Raw genomic sequence first — 21,427 nt, forward strand, 5'->3', positions numbered from 1 at the left:
ATATTTGACCTTTTGTCAATCTGATTACACAAATCTTTCATATTTCACAGGTTTGTTCTGAGACCGAACAACAGGTGCATGCTTTGGTCAGCTGTGCAGCAGGAGATGGGTCAAAGGAGGTAAGTGTGTGTTTCTAATGCTCAACAGGTAGTTAAATCTCCATTAACTTTGTTAAGATGATGCAAAATCCTTATAAACTATTGATTTCTTTAACATTTTCATAAAAAGTGTTTTATAGCATAGTATATTTGACCTTTTGTCAATCTGATTACACAAATCTTTCATATTTCACAGGTTTGTTCTGAGATTGAACAACAGGTGCATGCTTTGGTCAGCTGTGCAGCAGGAGACGGGTCAAAGGAGGTAAGTGTGTGTTTCTAATGCTCAACAGGTAGTTAAATCTCCATTAACTTTGGTAAGATGATGTAGAATCATTACCTTAGCATTACAGACGATTAGGACTGTGTGCTGCAATGAATTCTCACATGCCCTGATTGTTTGATCGAAGAATTCACTTGTATTATGTCATTTTCACATTAGTTGTTTTGGATACTCAAAGCATCACCATGTACTGCCGTGTTATCCAAATTGAATGTTCAGTACTCAAACCTTTTCAGATCTCAACAACGTCTGATTCTCAGCTGACATGTCATGACAACACTCAACAGGTAATGTACTTTCCATTAAAAATGAGCATTTAATAAGCATTTATTTCTTAAATGTTCTTTAGTTGGCAACAACAGTGATTTTTAATTACAAACTTAAAGAATTAAAAAAGATAGTGATAGGCTGATGATACACAGGACAACATTTTGAGCAATCTTGCCAGGCAACTTTTTTTGAACAATGTTGCTTGGGCACTTTCCCAACTGAGAATGGGTAAAAAAAAAATTTTTCAGACTTTAAATCAGTCATGGGCCCTGTGTCTCTTCTGGTTGCCCACTGATGCCAACATTAACCCAAGTTGCCCCGCAACGTTGCTCATAAAGTTGCCCCATGTATCATCAGTCATAGGAATTGTTTAATTTACAATGGTATATGGATGATGGTTCATTCTGAGCTAGCATGTGTATCATATGTTGTATGTCCCCATACTTACTGCTTTTGTCATTTTGTGGGGGATGGGTAGAAGTTCAGGGTGTGTTTTGTCAAACTGCACAATGGTTTGTGTGTCGTATGTCCCCCATACTTACTGCTTTTGTCGTAAGTCCCCATACTTACTGCTTTTGTCATGTTGTGGGGGATGGGTATAAGTTCAGTGTGTGTTTTGTCAAACTGCACCATGGTTTGTGTATCGTATGTCCCCCATACTTACTGCTTTTGTCGTATGTCCCCATTTTGTCATGTTGTGGGGGATGGGTAGAAGTTCAGTGTGTGTTTTGTCAAACTGCACCATGGTTTGTGTATCGTATGTCCCCCATACTTACTGCTTTTGTCGTATGTCCCCATTTTGTCATGTTGTGGGGGATGGGTAGAAGTTCACTGTGTGTTTTGTCAAACTGCACCATGGTTTGTGTATCGTATGTCCCCCATACTTACTGCTTTTGTCGTATGTCCCCATACTTACTGCTTTTGTCATGTTGTGGGGGATGGGTAGAATTTCAGTGTGTGTTTTGTCAAACTGCACCATGGTTTGTGTATCATATGTTCCCCATACTTACTGCTTTTGTCGTATGTCCCCATACTTACTGCTTTTGTCATGTTGTGGGGGATGGGTAGAAGTTCAGTGTGTGTTTTGTCAAACTGCACCATGGTTTGTGTATCGTATGTCCCCCATACTTACTGCTTTTGTCGTATGTCCCCATACTTACTGCTTTTGTCATGTTGTGGGGGATGGGTAGAAGTTCAGGGTGTGTTTTGTCAAACTGCACCATGGTTTGTGTATCGTAAGTCCCCATACTTACTGCTTTTGTCATGTTGTGGGGGATGGGTAGAAGTGTGTGTTTTGTCAAACTGCACCATGTCCCCATACTTACTGCTTTTGTCATGTTGTGGGGGATGGGTAGAAGTTCAGTGTGTGTTTTGTCAAACTGCACCATGGTTTGTGTATCGTATGTCCCCATACTTACTGCTTTTGTCATGTTGTGGGGGATGGGTAGAAGTTCAGGGTGTGTTTTGTCAAACTGCACCATGGTTTGTGTATCGTCGTATGTCCCCATACTTACTGCTTTTGTCATGTTGTGGGGGATGGGTAGAAGTTCAGTGTGTGTTTTGTCAAACTGCACCATGGTTTGTGTATCGTATGTCCCCATACTTACTGCTTTTGTCATGTTGTGGGGGATGGGTAGAAGTTCAGTGTGTGTTTTGTCAAACTGCACCATGGTTTGTGTGTCGTATGTCCCCATACTTACTGCTTTTGTCATGTTGTGGGGGATGGGTAGAAGTTCAGGGTGTGTTTTGTCAAACTGCACCATGGTTTGTGTATCGTATGTCCCCATACTTACTGCTTTTGTCATGTTGTGGGGGATGGGTAGAAGTTCAGTGTGTGTTTTGTCAAACTGCACCATGGTTTGTGTGTCGTATGTCCCCATACTTACTGCTTTTGTCATGTTGTGGGGGATGGGTAGAAGTTCAGTGTGTGTTTTGTCAAACTGCACCATGGTTTGTGTGTCGTATGTCCCCATACTTACTGCTTTTGTCATGTTGTGGGGGATGGGTAGAAGTTCAGTGTGTGTTTTGTCAAACTGCACCATGTCCCCATACTTACTGCTTTTGTCATACTACAGTGCAGTACATTTGTGATATACATTTTGTTATTTGTGAAATTAAAATAACTTGTTCAAACCTTAGCCCTATGTCTTAAAGGTGCCATATAATGAAAAACCTTGAAATTTACCTTGGCATTGTTGAATAATATGGAAAGATAAAACTGTTTCTAAATCATTTTTGCCCTTACCTAAGCCACATACCTTCTGTATAGATATCAGAGACCAATTTAAATATTGTATTAATGCATTTTATTGTGCCTTTAACACCTAACTATAGTAATACAGTATAATTTCCTCTAATCAATTATAACTTTTTTTTTTCAACAGAACTGTAAACATGTCATAATATCTACAGTAGTATCAAGCTTGAATAAATGTGATTGCTGTACTGGTCCTTATTCCGCTTTTAAGTGGGCTGGTGTGAGATGTAAGGGTAAGTATTTTGTTCAGACAATTTTAATACTTTTAAAAATGCTTTACCATTGAAACCCTAAAACTGTGTAATCTTGACGTTCTAAATGCATCTTTAAATTAGCTTGAAAAAGTTAACTTTTCATTCTTTCTTTCTGTCTTGCTCAGTCTGTCTGCCTGTGTAATTGTGTAATCGATTCATATTTATATTAGTCTTCTCCTTTCTCTGTTCTCTTCCATCTTATAGCCACACTTTCAAACACACTGATCATCTATCACTGCTTTATCTATCACTTTTTAAAGCATCTTTTCTTGAATCACCTTTTATTCAAATGAAACCAACCTTGTTTATTATATGCTCAATCTAGTTTGTTCCCGCTTCTGGCATAAAACTTGCTACGAGAAAAATGTGAAGCCCAAACCTGACCCCTCAACATCCGTAAGTATGATTTATTGAATAGTCAGATATGTTTTATTTTTCAGCAATTTTCTTCCTTGGAACTAAACTTTCTGAGTATGTACAAAAGATATGTTTACTATTTCAGGATTCCGAAGTAGAATTTTCCAGTGAGAACATGTCGGATGAGGACTATGTACCTAATTCTGTCTCAGAAGGTTCAGACGTAAGCATAGCGTCTCCAGAAAAACTCTTAAACATTAAAAATACTGAAGTGTTCTGCATCAAATCTACTGCAGAAATTCAAAATGGCAGACCATGCCAAGAAAGTGTCATAGGTTCACTCCCAAAAGTTCCAGTCTGCACAGCACAGCTTGAAATGCCTAGTAGGAAAGCCATACAAGTACAAATATCGAAAGTTCACAGCGATGGCAATACTGAAAGCACTGTTGAGGATATTACAGGCACAGGGGAAGATCCATCTTTACAATCTTCAAATATATCCTCTTCAGTAAGCAAGAAGAATTACTGCTACATTTGTGGAAAACCGCAGTCAAAATTTACACGCCACTTAAAAGTACATGAGAATTCAAACGTCGATGTTGCTCGGGCTTTGGCTCTACCAAAACATTCCAAAGAGCGTCAAAAACTTCTGAACAAACTGCGGAACAAAGGAAACTATGAACACAATGCAGATGTTTTAGCGAATGGGACTGGATTGTTAAAACTACGACGTAAGCCAAAGAAAAGATATGATTCAAAAGATTACGTGCACTGTATGTATTGCCATGCAATGTTTCTCCGAAGGGATCTCTGGAGACACGTTAGAAATTGTCTTTCCAAACCAGTGGAAGATCAGGCAGAGCCAGGAAGAACTAGGGTCTTGTCTTTGGCAACAATGTCTAATGCAGCCCTCTGCCAACAAATATCACAAGGTGTTTGGAAACTGCTAACTGTGATGAAAGACGATGACATCTCTGCTGCTGTGCGGAGTGACTTTTGTATTCTTCAGCTGGCCCAGTCATTTTACAATAAACATGGGCAAGATCCCACTAAATTTGACTATATTCGACAGAAGCTCCGGGAAGTTGGAAGACTTCTGCTGATTCTGAGAAAGGAATTTTCTGTACAGACTCTTGAAGATGCTGTGAGACCTGAAAATTTCAATGTGGTTATCCAGGCTGTCAAAAAGGTATCTGGGTTTGATGATGTAAAACACTCATTCCAGACTCCAAGCCTTGCCCTTAAGTTGGGCCACTCACTGAATAAGATATGTGACATTGTACATTGCCGAGCTCTAATGGCAGAAGATGGTGAGGGGATAAAGTCAACCCAAGCATTCAAAAAGCTGTATGATGCTAAATGGTCTGAACTCGTTTCCCACACAGCTTTGACCACCTTGAATGAGGGGCGCTTTAACAAGCCGTCTACCCTCCCTTTCACAGAGGATGTACAACTTCTTCACCAGCATCTTGAAAAGGTTGTTGATTTACGTTCTGAGAACTTGAAACAGATGCCATCAGCACAAGTCTATGGCGACCTATGCAAAGCAACTCTTGCAAAAATAATTGTGTTCAACCGGCGACGTGGAGGAGAGGTTGCAAAAATGCAACTCAAAGGTTTTCTTGAGAGGGATACAGCTCCCCTACACAAAGATGTTGCTGTTGGGCTAACAAAGTTTGAACAAAAACTTTGTACACATTTCAGTCGGGTGGAACTTAGGGGTAAAAGAGGGCGAAAAGTGGCAGTTTTGCTGTCACCAGAGATGGTTGATGCCTTAACCCTCCTCATAAGCAAAAGAAGGGAATGTGGAGTCCCTGAGGAAAACCAATTCCTGTTTGCTCGACCAAGCTGTTTGAGTTGTTATAGAGGACAAGACTGTCTGAGGATCTATGCACACGAGTGTGGTGCACAAAACCCGGAACTCCTCCGGTCGACCCAACTGCGCAAACATGTGGCAACTTTGTCGCAGGTGCTTAACCTGAAAAACCACGAGTTGGACCAAGTTGCGGACTTCTTGGGCCACGATATTCGTGTCCACAGAGAATTTTATCGACTTCCGGAGGCTACAACCCAGCTGGCCAAGATTTCAAAGTTACTCCTCGCTATGGAGAAAGATTCTCTTTCAAATCTCCACGGCAAAACCCTAGAAGAAATTGAAATTGAAGGTAATGCTACTAAAGTTGTTACAAATGACATTTTGAAGTTAACTAAGTATATTCATATCCTAAAGATAATCCCTAACGTAGATCTTAATGTAATGTTCACCAGATATTAGAGTTATCACTATGTCTTCTATTTTTACTCTAACATTAGCAATGTTAAGCTTACTTGATACTCAATTTTTTTTTTAGACAAGTTAGACTTTTCTGATTCGGAAAATAGTGAAGACAGTGATGCTGAGGAGGCGCATCCACAGACACAAACAGAAACAGGTAAAAGCACATAAACATACAAACATCAAATCAGTAAAGTCAGTGTAAGAAGTGCACCATATGATGCACCAAAACATTATACAGTAGTTCAGAGATGTCACAGAAGCATAATTCATATAGACCAAGCGCCGCTGCTGTTTGTTATAGTATTTTATTTTTCTATTCACAGATACTGATCCTGCCTTAGGAGGCCCATCTAAAGGTATGACAATACTAAAACTTTTTTAACTTCAAACCCACATGTGTATATATACTTTTGAAACCAAAATGACTGTTAGAAATGTTTAAAATGCAGTTTAGGTTGCTTTTGATTGCTTAAATTATAACATTGTGTAAATGATGCAAGTTTTTGGGGAGCACTTTACAGTAGGGGTACATGAATTACCATGAATTAATGCATAAATTAATGAAGAATTATGAATTACTTCATCCATTAATATCTCAATTATCAGGAACTAGCATGAGTTCAAAATCTTTTATTCATGACCTCATAGATGAAAAACACCTTAAGACATTCACTAAGATGAATACATCATCATGATTAATAGGTTATTATGCATGATCTTGATGTTTTCTTTTTCACAGAAAACAAGATTTTTAATATCCATTATGGATAAAGCTATGCTTTTGGTACATGTACTAAAACATTTTTTTTCTCAAATAAGATTACTTGAATTATTATAATAATATATACAAAAATCTGCATTGCCTCATGCATGCATAGAGGTTAGAACAGTATATCAGTTACAATAATTAATGTGAGAACTAATGTTTTTCATTAATTATGATGAGTTATCAAGCACGTATACAGTATGTCTTCTTCATAGCAGCCTGCATGTAAATGGACAGACCCCCAACACTGGCCAATCACAGCACAGAGTATGTGAATTCTGTTGACATCCAAATACAGTAGTCATCATTAACTAAGCATTAATTTCTTATGACCTCATCGTGTGTGAACCCTCAAGTAAAGTGGTAACTTGGTCTTCTGGAAATACTGATAAACAGTGTGTTATTAAAGCGATAGTTCACCCAGAAATGAAAATGTGAGGTTCAACTGCTAATCCCTAGGAGTCAGTGATGTAGATGACTTTGTTTCTTCAGTAGAACTCAAAGATTTTTAACTCAAACCGCTGCAGTCTTTCAGTCATATCCCTGATAGCGCACGTACATCTAGAAGATGTCTATTTGACGTCTGCATTTACATCTGCAAGATGTATTATTTAGGTTATTTGCTCATCTGCAATACGTCTATTGGATGTCTCTTTTTAGATGTCACATAGACGTCTGTTAGATGTCTTTAAGATGTTTATAATTTAGAATGTATGTAAAACTGACATCTGAAAGAAAGTTTTTAGACAGCGGATGTTTCCAGATCAAGAGATCTTTAACAGACATCTTGCAGACTTGCGTGTGTCATCTGGGATATAATGGCAGTCAATGGGTCCCAAACATGCACAGACTAAACCAAATACATGCTCTGGCATAGTCGTATTCTATCTTGTGTATAGGTCACTTATTTGTTTATACAGTGCAGAGTGATTGTGGTCACTACAGCTAATCAGAATGGTAATTACTTGTGCTTATCCTGATTGTTGCAACCGAATTTTGTTTAGCCGTTGTATTCACAATCTCTGCACTGTGTAAACAATGAGTGACATATACAGTCTGTATTTAGATGTAAGACTACTGTATTTGGATTTACATTTACATTTAGTAATTTGAAAGGAAAAGTAGAGAGGTAGGTCTGTAGTTCTCTACAAGTGATGTGTTAAGTGTTGATTTTTTCAGCAGTTGAGTTACCAGAGCCTGCTTGAATGCAGTAGGAAAAGTGCCAGTATGGAGGGATGAGTTGATGATGTGTGTGAGAGCTGGTAGAAGTGTGTGAGATATGGCTTGTAGAAGGTGTGAGGGGATGGGGTCAAGAGGGCAGGTGGTAGGATGACTGGAGAGGAGAAGTGTAGATACTTTTTCCTCGGTTAGCGGAGAGAAGGAGGAGAGAGGGTGATTGGCTGTGGAAGGGGTCGGTCTGTGCTCCTGTGTGTGAGGAGCTGAGAACTGACTGCTGATAGTTGTTGTCTTGTTGGTGAAGAAGTTCGCAAAATCGTCAGCAGTTAAAGAGGAGGTGGGTGGTGGTGGTGGAGGAGGACAGAGGAGAGAGTTGAATGTCTTGAAGAGTGATCGTGTGTTGGAGGAGCTGTTGATCTTGTTGTGGAAGTAGGAAGATTTTGCAGCATGAACATCAACGGAAAAGGAAGAGAGGAGAGATTGATACATACTCAGGTCAGATGTGTCTTTTGATTTGCGCCATTTCCTCTCTGCTGCCCTGAGTTCGGTCCGGTGTTCACGAAGAACCTCAGACAACCAGGGGTTAGAGGGAGTAGCGCGTGCTGGCCTGGAGGAAAGAGGGCAGATATTGTCTAGAGAAGAGGTTAGAGTGGAGCAGAAGGTATCCGTTGCGGTATTAACATCCAGAGATGAGAATTGTGGGGGTGAGGGAAGAGAAAATGACACGGCAGATGAAAGATGGGCGAGAGAAAGTGAGCGCAGGTTTCGCCTGAAAGTGACTGGTGGTGGGGTTGGTGGTGCAGGGGCAGAGAGTTGTAGACTGAAAGTGATGAGGAAATGATCTGAAACATGGAGAGGTCTCACCAAGATGTTGTCTGTGATGCAGTTGCGTGTGTAAACCAGATCCAGTTGGTTGCCTGATTTGTGAGTGCCTGTGGTGATGAATGGTTTGAGATGTCAACAAATTTTGCACACTGTGCTGTGATTGGCCAGTGTTGCGCTCTGTCCATATTCCTACAGGCTACTATGAAGAAGACATGAACATGCTTGATACCTCATCTTTAATGAAAAACATGAGTTCTGACATTAATTGATATACTCTTCTAGCCTGTATGCATGCATGAGGTAATATTTATTATTTTTCTATATTCCTTTTAATAATTCAAGTAGTCTTACATGCACAAAATGTTTTTTTTGTATTTTGAATCATGTGCCATGACTATAGGTTTATCTACAATGTATAGTAAATACCTTGTTTTTTGTGAACAATGAAAACATCATGATCATGCATAATAAACATAAATCATGATGATGTACTTGTCTTAATGTCTTAGGCTATGTTCACACTTAGTGTCTTTTTTGACAAGAAAAAGTTGACAATGCCGTTTTTTTAGCAAAAAAGAAAACGCTGGCAGCGTTCGGTTACAAATAGCAGCCGAGCGCGTCTTTTGTTGCTATAACAACAGCTGCAACAGTAGCCTAGTGCTGTGTGATGCAAAAAATGTTGAGAAAGAGAAAGTTGGCTCTTGCGTTGGCTTTTGAAGTTACCGGGGAGGAGAATGTCGGTTCACAAAGACGTTTGTGGGTGCACGACATTATACGGGAAAGGAAACTGTATGGAGCTCCTTGTGCTCCGAAACAAGGACGATACGTTTATCTACCGGCACCGTCTCCATTTTTTCTTGTTGTTATGGAAACGACAGGTCTCACTACTCGCTTGTCATTGGTCAGCTGTCAAAAAGGCGCTTGACGTAGGGCGTTCTTTTCATAAAAGTTGAACTTTTTTTCAACTTAAAAAGACGCTCTGAGCTGCAGAAAAAGACGCCGGCGGTGGCGTCTAAAAAAGCGCTCAGGACTTTTTTGAAAAAACGGTTTACTCCATAGGGTTATAATGTAGAACAGACGCTGGTAGTTCGAAAAAAGACGCTAAGTGTGAACATAGCCTTAAGGTGTTTTCATCCATGAAGTCATGAATGAAAGACTTTGAGCTTGTGTTAGTTCCTGATAATTCATGAGATTCACACTTGCCATAAAGTGTTACCATGTTTTGAATATGTGTTTTTTTTTTTTTTTTTTAAGATCATTGCATGAAGGACAAAAATCACAGCAGGAGGGAGGAGCATGAACAACCTGGTAAAAGCACACAATCATATAAAGAAAGAACACTGTACTAGGGAATTCTCTAGATCAATCATTTTAGCTGGTTTTATAGTAAAGGAGGATTTTTTGCTAGAGATTTACAGTTTCCACTTAAATGTGTAGAATAATTTATGAAATGTTTGAGTATGTTCCATCAGAACCTTTATTCTGAGCCATTCTATTCATACCACAGGAATGAAGAAAGCTAGGCGGCCTGTTGTGAACCCTACAGGCACCTCAGATGGTATGAGCATCTACCTCACTCAGCCAGCATATCCATTAAGGTTTGATTCAATTCATGCAGACCAAGCAATACTACTGTTTGTTATAGTGTTTTATTTGTCTATTCACAGATATTGAGACTTCCTTTGGAGGCTCATCTCAAGGTATGATGAGAATACTACTAGTATAATGAGAACTACTTATCTATATTGGCCTGTCATGATAACTTTTTGTTGGTCGATATATTGCCCCTTAAAATAATTGTGATAAGTGATATTATTGTCATTTTAAGACCATTTTATGCCAGTGAATGTAAAATAATAATATAACAGCATAATAATGCAGGAAGGCCACACACTTTCTATTAATAAACAAACATTTAATTCATAAATGATTTAGATCATCAAAAAAATCATTTTCTTACATAGAGAAAAAAGACAAATGGACGAAGAACTTTTATGGAGATTTTTCCATCTACAGATTTTTCCTTTTTTTATGTTTTATGTTATGTTTTATGTTATTGTGTTTTTTATGTAAATATAAATGGTGATGTATTGCATTGGCAAAAATTGAGATCATGTACATTTATTGTGCGATAAGTCGATATATTGATTATCGTGACAGGGTGGGATGCAGCGATTATAGATTTTGGCTGTACGATTATAGTCTGAGGAATAATCACGGTTTCACAGTTATCACAGTAATTATTATTCATTAATTCATTTCAAAACACTATTAGTTAAAACAAATAATAGTCCATTTCCTGTAATAATTTTACACTGAAAATATATAACAGAATAATGAATAAATAAATAAATAAAAATAAGAATAAAAAATAATAGTATTTGTCTATATAAAATCTTAGCTAAATATTAGCTAAGTATTTCCCTATTAAAGAGGACAAATGTAGTTAAATGCACTTTAAGTTGTGATCAACTATATTACAAATATTTTTGGTATTTTCATTTTTTTTGGACCAGAGTAGAAACATTGAAAATAAAAAAGCTCTAACTGGCTTTTGACTTAACAATATAGCCTCCTTTTGAAAATGAATAATGCAGTACAGTGAAAATAAATAAAAAGAAACACATCTCTGGTATTGAATATTAGCAAGCTATACATATCCTTTTGGAACAAAACAAGGAGTCAAAAGCTGCAGGACCCACATACAACATGGCCCTCAAATTGCACACTTATCTTCAGTCCTTTCTGTTCATATTATAGTGCAGAAATGTAAGCATGTTCACATTCTCAGTGCTCAGTCTTGACCTCTGAACTTTAAGCTAGCGCACAGTTGGAAAAACTTTTAGTTGCAGCAGTTTTATTCCGTGCAGAAGAAACGCTGTGTTGAGAAGCCTTAACGATTAATTAACCGTGACGAATTAAAGCACGGTTAATAGTGAAATCAGTTTATCGTTGCATCCCTAGTGACAGGCCTAAATCTATATTAGGAAATAAGCAACCATGTAGTCAGGTCTTTAATTTTATTCTTTTATTTACAATTTGATATTTGATGTATGAGGAATGTAACATTGGGCCAACAGTTAAAACCAATTTTACTCTTACGGATTAGTGACCTATACAACAAGACTTGACTAAAGACAAGGGTTGGTAAGAGTGTGGCTGGTTGGGAGAAGAGGGAGAGGAGCTCTGGCCATCATAGTGTTCAACCCAGGGTTCAGGAACCTGTTTTCCTCTTTTGTAGGGAATCATGAAAATTCTGCTGAAAAAAATCTGGATGATGCTAAAAGGAAGCAGAAACAAGCCTGGTCTCCAACTGAAATTGCAGCAGTACAGAGGCATTTCCGCGACCACATAGCAAGGGGTAAACTCGCCACTAAAATTGAATGCCAGCAGTGCAAGAATGCTGAGCATCCAGCTTTGGCTACTCGCACGCTCCAAAACATTAGGGATTTTGTCAGGAATCGCGGCTTAACCCTAAAAAAGAAACAGTCTCATTAGGTGTTTTTGTTTTTTACTTTTTGTTTATATGTAAGCAGAATATTCTTCTGCTGTTAAAGTTTGTTCATGGATTCAGTATGCTTTCAGCAATGTTTAGTTTAGCTGTTATGCTTAGGAACAGTTAAAATATTTAAGTTGTTCTCTTTACACTTACAGTAAGAGCGTTTGTTTTTTCATTACACACAGTACACACAGGATGTTTCTTGATACACAAAATGATCTTGTGATGTAAAATATTAAGGGCAACTACAGTAATTTTGCTGTAAACAAGAACAAAATAAACTTTGCTCTTTGTTCACAGAATGTGCATACTGTTATGTCTGCACCGCTTGTTTGAATGTTGTTATGGTATGTCCCTTTAATACACAGTCTTTACTATTGTGTATGTGTTAAGCCATTAGTCCTCATATATCAGATATGTCCCTTTAATACACAGTCTTTACTATTGTGTATGTGTTAAGCCATTAGTCCTCATATATCAGGTATGTCCCTTTAATACACAGTCTTTACTATTGTGTATGTGTTAAACCATTAGTCCTCATATATCAGATATGTCCCTTTAATACACAGTCTTTACTATTGTGTATGTGTTAAGCCATTAGTCCTCATATATCAGGTATGTCCCTTTAATACACAGTCTTTACTATTGTGTATGTGTTAAACCATTAGTCCTCATATATCAGATATGTCCCTTTAATACACAGTCTTTACTATTGTGTATGTGTTAAGCCATTAGTCCTCATATATCAGGTATGTCCCTTTAATACACAGTCTTTACTATTGTGTATGTGTTAAGCCATTAGTCCTCATATATCAGGTATGTCCCTTTAATACACTCAAATGACACTTTTGTGTGTTGTATATCTAGTGTCCTCAGAAATCACTTTAGTCCTTATAATAACGTTTTGTGTCATAGGTGGGGCTTGTGTATCAAATTATAAATTGTCCTCATAATTGTGTATATTTTCAGGTTGTTACATTATAGATTGTGTTTTGTGTAAACAAACTCTAAAGTGAAATCTGTGTTGTATGGGTCAAAATAGATTTTTTTGATCTTCACCACATCTCTGTACAGCAAGTGGAAAGGGGTGTCCCCCTAATACACCAACACACCTGTTTGGGCTGCAGTGTCCTGGTAATTCACAAAAACCAGTATGTGTGTGTGTGTGTGTGTGTGTGTGTGTGTGTACATGACTGAAAAATGTGGTGACTTACCTGATGAATCCGACGATGGACCCATGGAACAGGCAGCCATCTCTGAGTCTTCATTCTCGTCATCTAATGTTAATTTGTTTACATGTAAGAAAGAACCTATATTACTTACAAGAGTATATCATCGAACGCATGTATAGCTTTATGGTCGCATAAATTGACATAAGCAATAACATTTTTAGCTTATGAATTATGATTGGAACAATCAAAGTTTTACGTAAACAAAGCCCGAGGATAACAACCACTCTTGTAAAACACCAGGCTAATTCATATCAAATCATGCCTAAAAAGAATAGAAAAAAATGTTTGCCTTACCTATGCTGTTTAGAACTGTGGTCATCGACGTCACAATAGGTCTCTGGCCAAGTATTTCGTCCATTAAATCGAAATACTTGAATTTTACTTTCCCTTTCCCACCAGCACCGCTTTTGCAAAGATTTCTCTTCTCTGAAAGATACTTTTGTTTGAGAGTTTTCCATTTGGACCGTAAAATTTGCCACGGCTTGTCAAAGCCCTTGTCCTGCATGTCTGATTCCAATTCCTGATATATTATGGCATTTCTCTGTTGCTTGGAATCTAATATTCCCGTAATTTGTTTGTCTTTAATTAGTTTAAGGAATAGCTCCGTCTCATCGTCGGTCCATACATACCGTGCCATCTTTAAACAATGACCACGTGACTTTTAACGTATCCCATGTGATCTGTAAATGCGAAAAAACTGTTTCCATTGCAGTTTTGCGAAATACTCCTTTTTCGAATTGCCTGCAAAACCACCTCATGCAAGCGTAAAAACTTTTTTGCGATAAATGGGAGTTTTTGCGAAATTGACGTGTTTCCATTGAGCGTATTTTCAATTCGCAATTTCAATTTGCGCAATTTGAAGGGTAATGGAAACGCGGCTACAGTTGTGCTGTTTTCAACAACAAGTTGCTCTTGTAATGGCGGCTTGTTCTCCGCGATATAGTCTCCAATCCCATATATCATCCCCCTACTGTCCACTGAGGGTATTACGCATCACAAGTCCTGCATACTAACAGTAATTCAAACAATATCATTCATTATATATTATATTATTATAGGGTCTAACCCTAACTCATTTTGACTCTGCTCTGTACGACTGTTCAAGGAATTACTCTTATATCCTCTTGTTTTTGTTCCAGACTCCAGTTGAATTAAGCCAAGAAGTCTTGATAAAATTCAATCTTGAAGAGGGAATAATTCTTGTTCTTTTAAGGCGAGACACCACAGGTGAATAGGGTAAAAAAAAATGAACTTAGAGATATCACCATGAAACTTTACCAGTTGATTACTCACATGAATAGGAGAAAAAAATGTATTGCAAGTGCTCTGTAATTTTATGTTTAAATATGATAATCAGGCTATATCTAATTAAATATACGCTTATTGCGCTAATTTGCATATATTTTGAAGTGACAAATCTGACCATTGAAATAAAACAAGGTTCAAAATTATTTTTGCATTTTGTTGATATATTCAATGAAAAGACATTATCAGAGGGGATAATGAATATCTCCTTTTGTTACCCTGTAAATCAGAAAATACTGCCAATAGCCTTAATTTTATTTCTGCCCTATTTTTAGGCATAAAATGTCATATAATCATCAGGCCAAGAATGATATATCAACAAATCCCTCTGAACAAACCTTCACAATATAGTTAGGAATACGATTGTAAAGTTTGGTGTGTGTAGGTGCTAGAGAAGTGAAAAATCGTCACTAGGAGTGTGAGAAAAAACTCATTTTGAGAAAACGGCCTTTAAAGATTTTTACGGCAAAATTCTACTAATTTCTATTGAAAGCCATGAATTACAGACAAAATATGCTTTAGGTCCATGTAAAATCCATGTATCACACTGTATAACATCCAAAACTAATTATTGCTTCATCCGACACTGATCATAACATCCAAAACAACACATCAACAGTCCATCACACAGGTATGACAAAAACTAAATATATCACACCCACAGCAACATCACGTGACGCTTCTGAACAAATACAAAAAGTAGGCTAAATTAACTTGTTTGGATTAACACATCAACATGGCCTTCAACTGAAGACCATTACATCACAAACTTCAAACTGACAGAACTCAACCTTTAGACCTAGTTCATTTACAGTCTAAATATCCATGCCAGCACCATATGTAGGGCCCTCCTCCATCTCCTTTTCTTTTAACTTTTTTGGCTGTGCTTACACTTTTACGGCTCCGTTTTACACTAGCGGAATGGACACTATTGGCTTTTGAAATCCTAACCATGTCGTCATCCTTCATTGCATTTACAGTTACGACTGTGCTCTGAAGCCACAGTTTTTCCATCACAGCCAGCATGGCAGAGGCACCCTCATTAAATATAGAAACTGCCATACTGGCTACAGCCTCAACTCTGCTTTTCCCCACAAAGACTGGTTTTGGACATCGGGCCCATATGACCGAGTTGAGGCATTCGTTGGCATTCTGAGTGCCTCCATGCTGCATGCGCTTGAGCAGGCTGTCACTGGACATCCGGTGATAGACAGGGATGAGCTTCTGACCCACCTCCGGTGATAAAAAAGTTTCCTGTGTGAAGACTATGGCTCTCTGGCTTTTTTCTATTCTCCTCTGCTCTTCTGTACCAACACCAGGATGGATTACACCTAGTGTGTGTAGGACTTTTATCACTAGACATGGAGTGGAGGAGACCTGCCCATATTTCTGCCTTAATTTGATCCAATGACCCTTGATTATTTAGAATAGCCACCCTGTAATAATTCTGCAAGGCTTTACATTGCTTGGCAGTTAGCTTACCCTGACCTTTGCCCCCTAACTTACGCTCACCACTCAGTTTCCTAAGTGCTGTGCCCATACGCTTGTGAGCGTGATTTATTCACTCAATCTTAACAATTTCATGTCCAGGGTATGGGTTGAGGGCAACCACCTCTTTGAATGCTGCACTGTCCCCATCTGACAGCATCTCTGTGTAGCGCAGCTGATGCTGAGACACAGACCTGGCCCACATCCTCTTGGCTGCCTCCTGCTCCATGGCCTTACTTGACCCTGATAAATTTTTTGCACAGTCTACATGACTCTCCTTCCAGCTTTCAAATTCCTCCTGTGTAATCTTACCACCTCGCATGGCACACTCTCTCAGGGTACAAGCATGGCAGTAGGAGGATAGCACCTCAAAGTCCACTACCAGCCCAGTGAGGATGTCGATGCACACACCAATGCCATAGTGGGACGTGAAGCCTCTCTTCTGCCAGGTGCCATCAAAAGACACACTGATATTTATCATGGCATCCTCATCCTCCCTTACTATCTCAGCCACATCAGGGTCAATATCTCTAGATAGAGCGGAGAGATTTTTCTATACCTGTTACTGTCTTTTGGTGTCTCTGATACGTTTTAACATGAAGACCAAGAATCCCCAACACTTTGCTGATTTTTTTTTTAGAGCTGCATATCCCAAGCCTAACTCATGAGCTAACAGCACCATTCGCACATCCACATCGTTCCTGGATGCGTCTTGTAGACGCATAGATGTATAGACACTTTGCCTATACTTATCTTCTTTGCAGAGACTGCACTCTAGTACTAAACTACAACAGAACCCATGATTGTTCGGATCGATGTTAACTTTCAGCCCTGTCCCTAATTAAACCACCGATCAGTTCATTCAAACGTGCTACATGAACTATCAGCCACTGCGGTGTGGCGCTTTGATTACCTCCGCTGTCTGAACACTCCTCTTTTCCAAACGACAGTTTTCGCATCGACACACTATGTGATGGCATTTCATCATCTTCTGTCTTCGTTGGTAATCCCTTGTGTCTTCTTGCTAATGACAACTGTTTTCGTTTTTTCTGAGAGAATTTTACACTAATATCTTTCGACATTTTTTATACCGGCGCGGAAATGTCAGAGCGCGTCACGTAACAATTCTGAACGAATCACATTGTTAGAAATTGGCATCAGCCAATGAGATTGCGCATTTCGAGTTAAATCACCAGTTTTACTTTCATGATTGGTTGCTGATCAACAGGAAATTACCAAATTTGGATCTGACAGCATTGCAAAAGAAAGAGAGCTTTCCAGCAGTGTGTGATGATAGGGAGCAGAGAGCCATCGCGGAGCAGCGGTATGATTTAGAACGCCAACTTTTGATGAATTTAGATGAAATCTACAGACGCAAACAGACAAAGTGTAGTAAAATAAGACCTAAATGTGTATTTTTCACCACAAGTCTCAAAGAAGACACGTTATTGAAGGACATATAGCCCAAAATGTCAAAATTGACCAGTGAAAAAAAAAATGATGTTTTTGCCTGGCTTGTCTCGCCTTAATATTGTGATTGCAGGGCTTCTATGGAACTATATAAGGTGTGTGATTATGCCAATGAACTCCAGTAATGTTCATTCTGGTTAAAAAGTTTTGTCCTGGATTTTTGTCTGATCTGAAATCAACATTTATAAGATCAAATTGTTTTAAATTATGTTTTATTTTTTCCAAAAGTTTAAAATGGAAGAAGAGAACAATTCTGTATTTAATACTGCAATTTCTTAGAATCATATAATCATTTAAATGAAGTTAATTTTATATAAATGCTTATAGTAATATTGTCTTTGTATTGTACATTATGAATAGCATTTTCCCACAACTCATGTGAGTTATATATGTCACATTTATGACGTTTTCATTTTCAAGGTGACCTAATAAATTGTACACGTGTTTAACAAATAAAAAATAAATAAACAATGCTGTTGGATCCATCTTACAGACTTCTGGGTTCTTTTTCCAGCTTCCAATGTCTTTTGTATTAAAGTCCTGTGAAAATGAGTGGCAATCACACATTTGTATTACTGAAATAAGCAGAACATATGATATAGTAATGATGAATTATTACAAAATATGGCTGATATTCTCTACGGCTAATATTCACATACATCACTAACCTCTTAATAATTTGACACCTCACATGACTACCATGTGTAGCAGTAAGGTTTACTGTCTGTTGGGGTTACTCCATATGAAGGGGGAGTGCCCTTTAATTACGTTCCCGGTGTATATAGGGGTGTCGCTATGTGTGTGCGTTCTCTCTCTCTCTCTGCGTCATTTGAGCGAGACACCGTGTTTCCGGCGGGACGCGTGAATGTTGCACGGTAAGAGCTGTTGGCAGCGACTATACTAGCATGGCTTGTTTGTGGGGTTGTCTCACAGGGATTACATGATTTTATCTGGTAAAGGTTGGACAGAGGAACTCTGTGGGATGTCGTCATTTTAATGAGTGCTTAATACCAAGCTGTTTGGGTGCCGTGTGAATCGCACTACAGGTATGTTTTAACAGCTGACGAACACATGATTGCTAAGTAGCCGGGTAAATTAATATTTTGTATTTTATATTTAAGGTGCGGGCCAACGTGCGCAAGACGTTACAGTGGGCTTTCTCTGGGTTCATCTAAACCGCCGTGTGGATGTTCCCTTTTTACTGTTTGCATTGTGTTTGCTATTTCTTTCGACTTCTATCAGACTCTTCGCCGTGATCATCACTCTAGCTTAACGTGAGGCGGGGCTGTCCCGAGTGTGTCTCGTCCATTGAACTGGCCAGCCCGCCTCATTGACTGTTTCAGCTCGCGTGCCGACGCGCTGTTGCTCAACCCCTCGTCCCGTCCTTTGTTTATGTTCAGCGCGTGCTCCATCAGCTGGGCCGTGGACTGCCTGTGGGCCGTTGGCGCGGTACATCATCGACGGTGTTGTGAGTAAATAAATTGAGCCATAAGCCTCCAGTGGCACCCAAGTACTAGAACAGCCACTTAACGGTCACCAGCTCTTCTATATTTTGTTTCCTTTAGTTTATATTTTTCTGTGAGTTCACTGTTTGTGGACTATATATATTCTTTCCCATTGATTTGTGTTTTGCTAGATATGTTATCCATATATCCATTTGGTGTGACAGTTTATTTATGTGTATGTTTCTTGTGTAGATAACCTAAGGGCAGGTGTTCAGTATACCATTGTTGGCTGCTTTGCCCATTTCCGTCCACCCAGTATTGTAGGGTGATCAGACGCGACTCCTTGATTTGATGAGCCAAATTGATGTGGTGAACTCTTTTAAAATCGTGTCTTAAATGGCCAGCTGCTCTGTTTAATGTTTTAGATATTGTGTGTGTTTCGTGTTTTCTTTTTTTTCTCTCTCTCTTCAGAAGTGGGGCAGCCAGTAGCAGAGAATTAAGCGTCCCTTCACGATTGTGGTGGTGGGTTCTTTTGCCTGAATACTGTGTTCACAGTGAGGTGTGCAGTGAGTGTGCACGTATGATCGCTATATCCGCTCTGTTAAGGCGAGCCAGCGCCCCATTCTGAAGTGAGCGTCCGTATCATTTTGTGCTTAGCTTACTTTTTTTTATTGGTGTTGTCTTGAATAAATTTGAATGTTTTTATTGAGAAAATAAAGCTTTGTACTATTTTTCTACACATCCATGTCTGATATCTGACTCTGATCAACGAACCTCTGAGCCTTCGTTAATCAAAGGGCATTTTCCCCGGAAAGAGGCCCCCGGGTGGCGTAGTCGGTGACTCTCTTTAGTGTACCTCTAGTCAAAGCTGCCACACATGCACCTCTCCCAAACATCAATTAGAATAAGAAATGCTTGATTGTTTACTTTTTTTTGCTGACCTCTTTAAATAAAATATATGACACAATGGTATATCAGTTTTATAAATAATATATAATGGATGTGGGCCTCTATTTATATAATATAAATTTGAATTATGCCAGTTCTCTTAATTTGACTGGTACCATGAAACTCATTAACATATTAAAGACCCACTCCGATGAAAATCATGTTTTTCTAAGTGTTAACATGTTCTTGTGGCATTTTTCTGATGTTAGAGAACATATCTATTTCTGAGTATTTCTAGATTCAAATGACTGTGAATCAGTAGCAGACGCTAAAATGCCGTCTAAAATAGACTGGAATTGTGACGTAGTAACTTCTCCGGTTACTTAACTGTAACCTTGTTCCCTGAGAAAGCGGAACGAGATGCTGCGCTGCTTAGCGCATTGGGAACGTCTTTAATCGTGACCTGCTGTGAATATAGTGTGTAAACACGTCGATGAAATCGACCGGAAGTAATATAGCCTCGGTCGGTGACGTCAACGGCGCGCACCCGCGACGCGAGGCTATAATTAGATGAGCCGCAGGTGCATCGTCAGGATATTTTGTCTGAAGAGCAGTCCTGGGACATCATCAGCACGGCAAAGTAGCGCAGCATCTCGTTCCGCTTTCTCAGGGAACAAGGTTACAGTTAAGTAACCGGAGAAGTTCCCTTTCGAAAGCTACAATCGATGCTGCGCTGCTTAGCGCATTGGGAACGAGAATACCCACGCCGCCGTGCTTGAAGGTGTCTGGACTCCCTACGGCTGTGTAGGTGTGCTCACAAGAAACGTAGGAAAGCCCTAGACATTAGCTTGCGATGTCGACTCAAGGACGTGAGAGCCCGGAGTGGTATGAACATCCAAACTATAAAATCTTATGAATGTGTGCGGAGAGGACCAGCCTGCCGCATCACAAACAAACTGCAAGGGGGCACCTCTTGCCAAGGCAGCAGAGGAGGCGACCCCTCTGGTGGAGTGAGCCCTTAGACCCGTTGGCGAAGCTTGGCCGCGCGCCTCATAGGCAAGAGCAATAGCATCCCTGACCCAATGTGACATGGTCTGTTTAGTGGCGGCAGCACCTCTGTTGCTGCCCCCATAACAAACGAATAGTTGCTCTGACTTACGCCACTGGCTAGTGCGGTGGACGTAGGCCTGAAGGGCACGGACTGGACACAGTCTGTGAGATCTCTCCCGCTCCAGCGTTGTGAACGGTGGAAGGCAGAAGGCCTCTAGAGTGACCGGATGTACAGCCGAGAATGGTACCTTAGGCAGGTAATCAGGATGAGGATGCAAAATCACTTTCACCATTCCTGGGGCAAAGTCTAAGCAGGGTGGCGATATTGACAGAGCCTGCATGTGCCCGATTCTTTTTAGAGAGGTTATAGCCATAAGAAAAAAACATCCTTATGGTCAGAAGTTTATCAGACGCTGACTCTAGAGGTTAAAAAGGGGGTCTCAACCAGACCCTCTAGGACTATTGCTAAGTCCCACGAAGGGATCT

At 39.4% G+C, this 21,427-nt stretch overlaps 1 protein-coding gene across 1 annotated transcript; it reads left to right on the forward strand.

Annotated features, from left to right (window-relative positions):
* Positions 1–291: 291 nt before the first annotated feature.
* On the forward strand, positions 292–12,365 carry LOC306999234 (uncharacterized protein). Its single transcript, XM_079613763.1, has 11 exons — positions 292–363; positions 618–668; positions 3,036–3,141; positions 3,488–3,558; positions 3,665–5,684; positions 5,871–5,951; positions 6,121–6,153; positions 9,819–9,872; positions 10,072–10,122; positions 10,232–10,264; positions 11,806–12,365. The coding sequence occupies exons 5-11, from the start codon at positions 3,695–3,697 to the stop codon at positions 12,060–12,062; spliced, it is 2,499 nt and encodes an 832-aa protein (XP_079469889.1). The 5' UTR covers positions 292–363; positions 618–668; positions 3,036–3,141; positions 3,488–3,558; positions 3,665–3,694; the 3' UTR covers positions 12,063–12,365.
* Positions 12,366–21,427: the final 9,062 nt, after the last annotated feature.

Source organism: Phoxinus phoxinus (genome assembly GCF_949152265.1).
Source record: "Phoxinus phoxinus genome assembly, chromosome: 5".
Classification (NCBI taxonomy): Eukaryota; Metazoa; Chordata; class Actinopteri; order Cypriniformes; family Leuciscidae; genus Phoxinus; species Phoxinus phoxinus.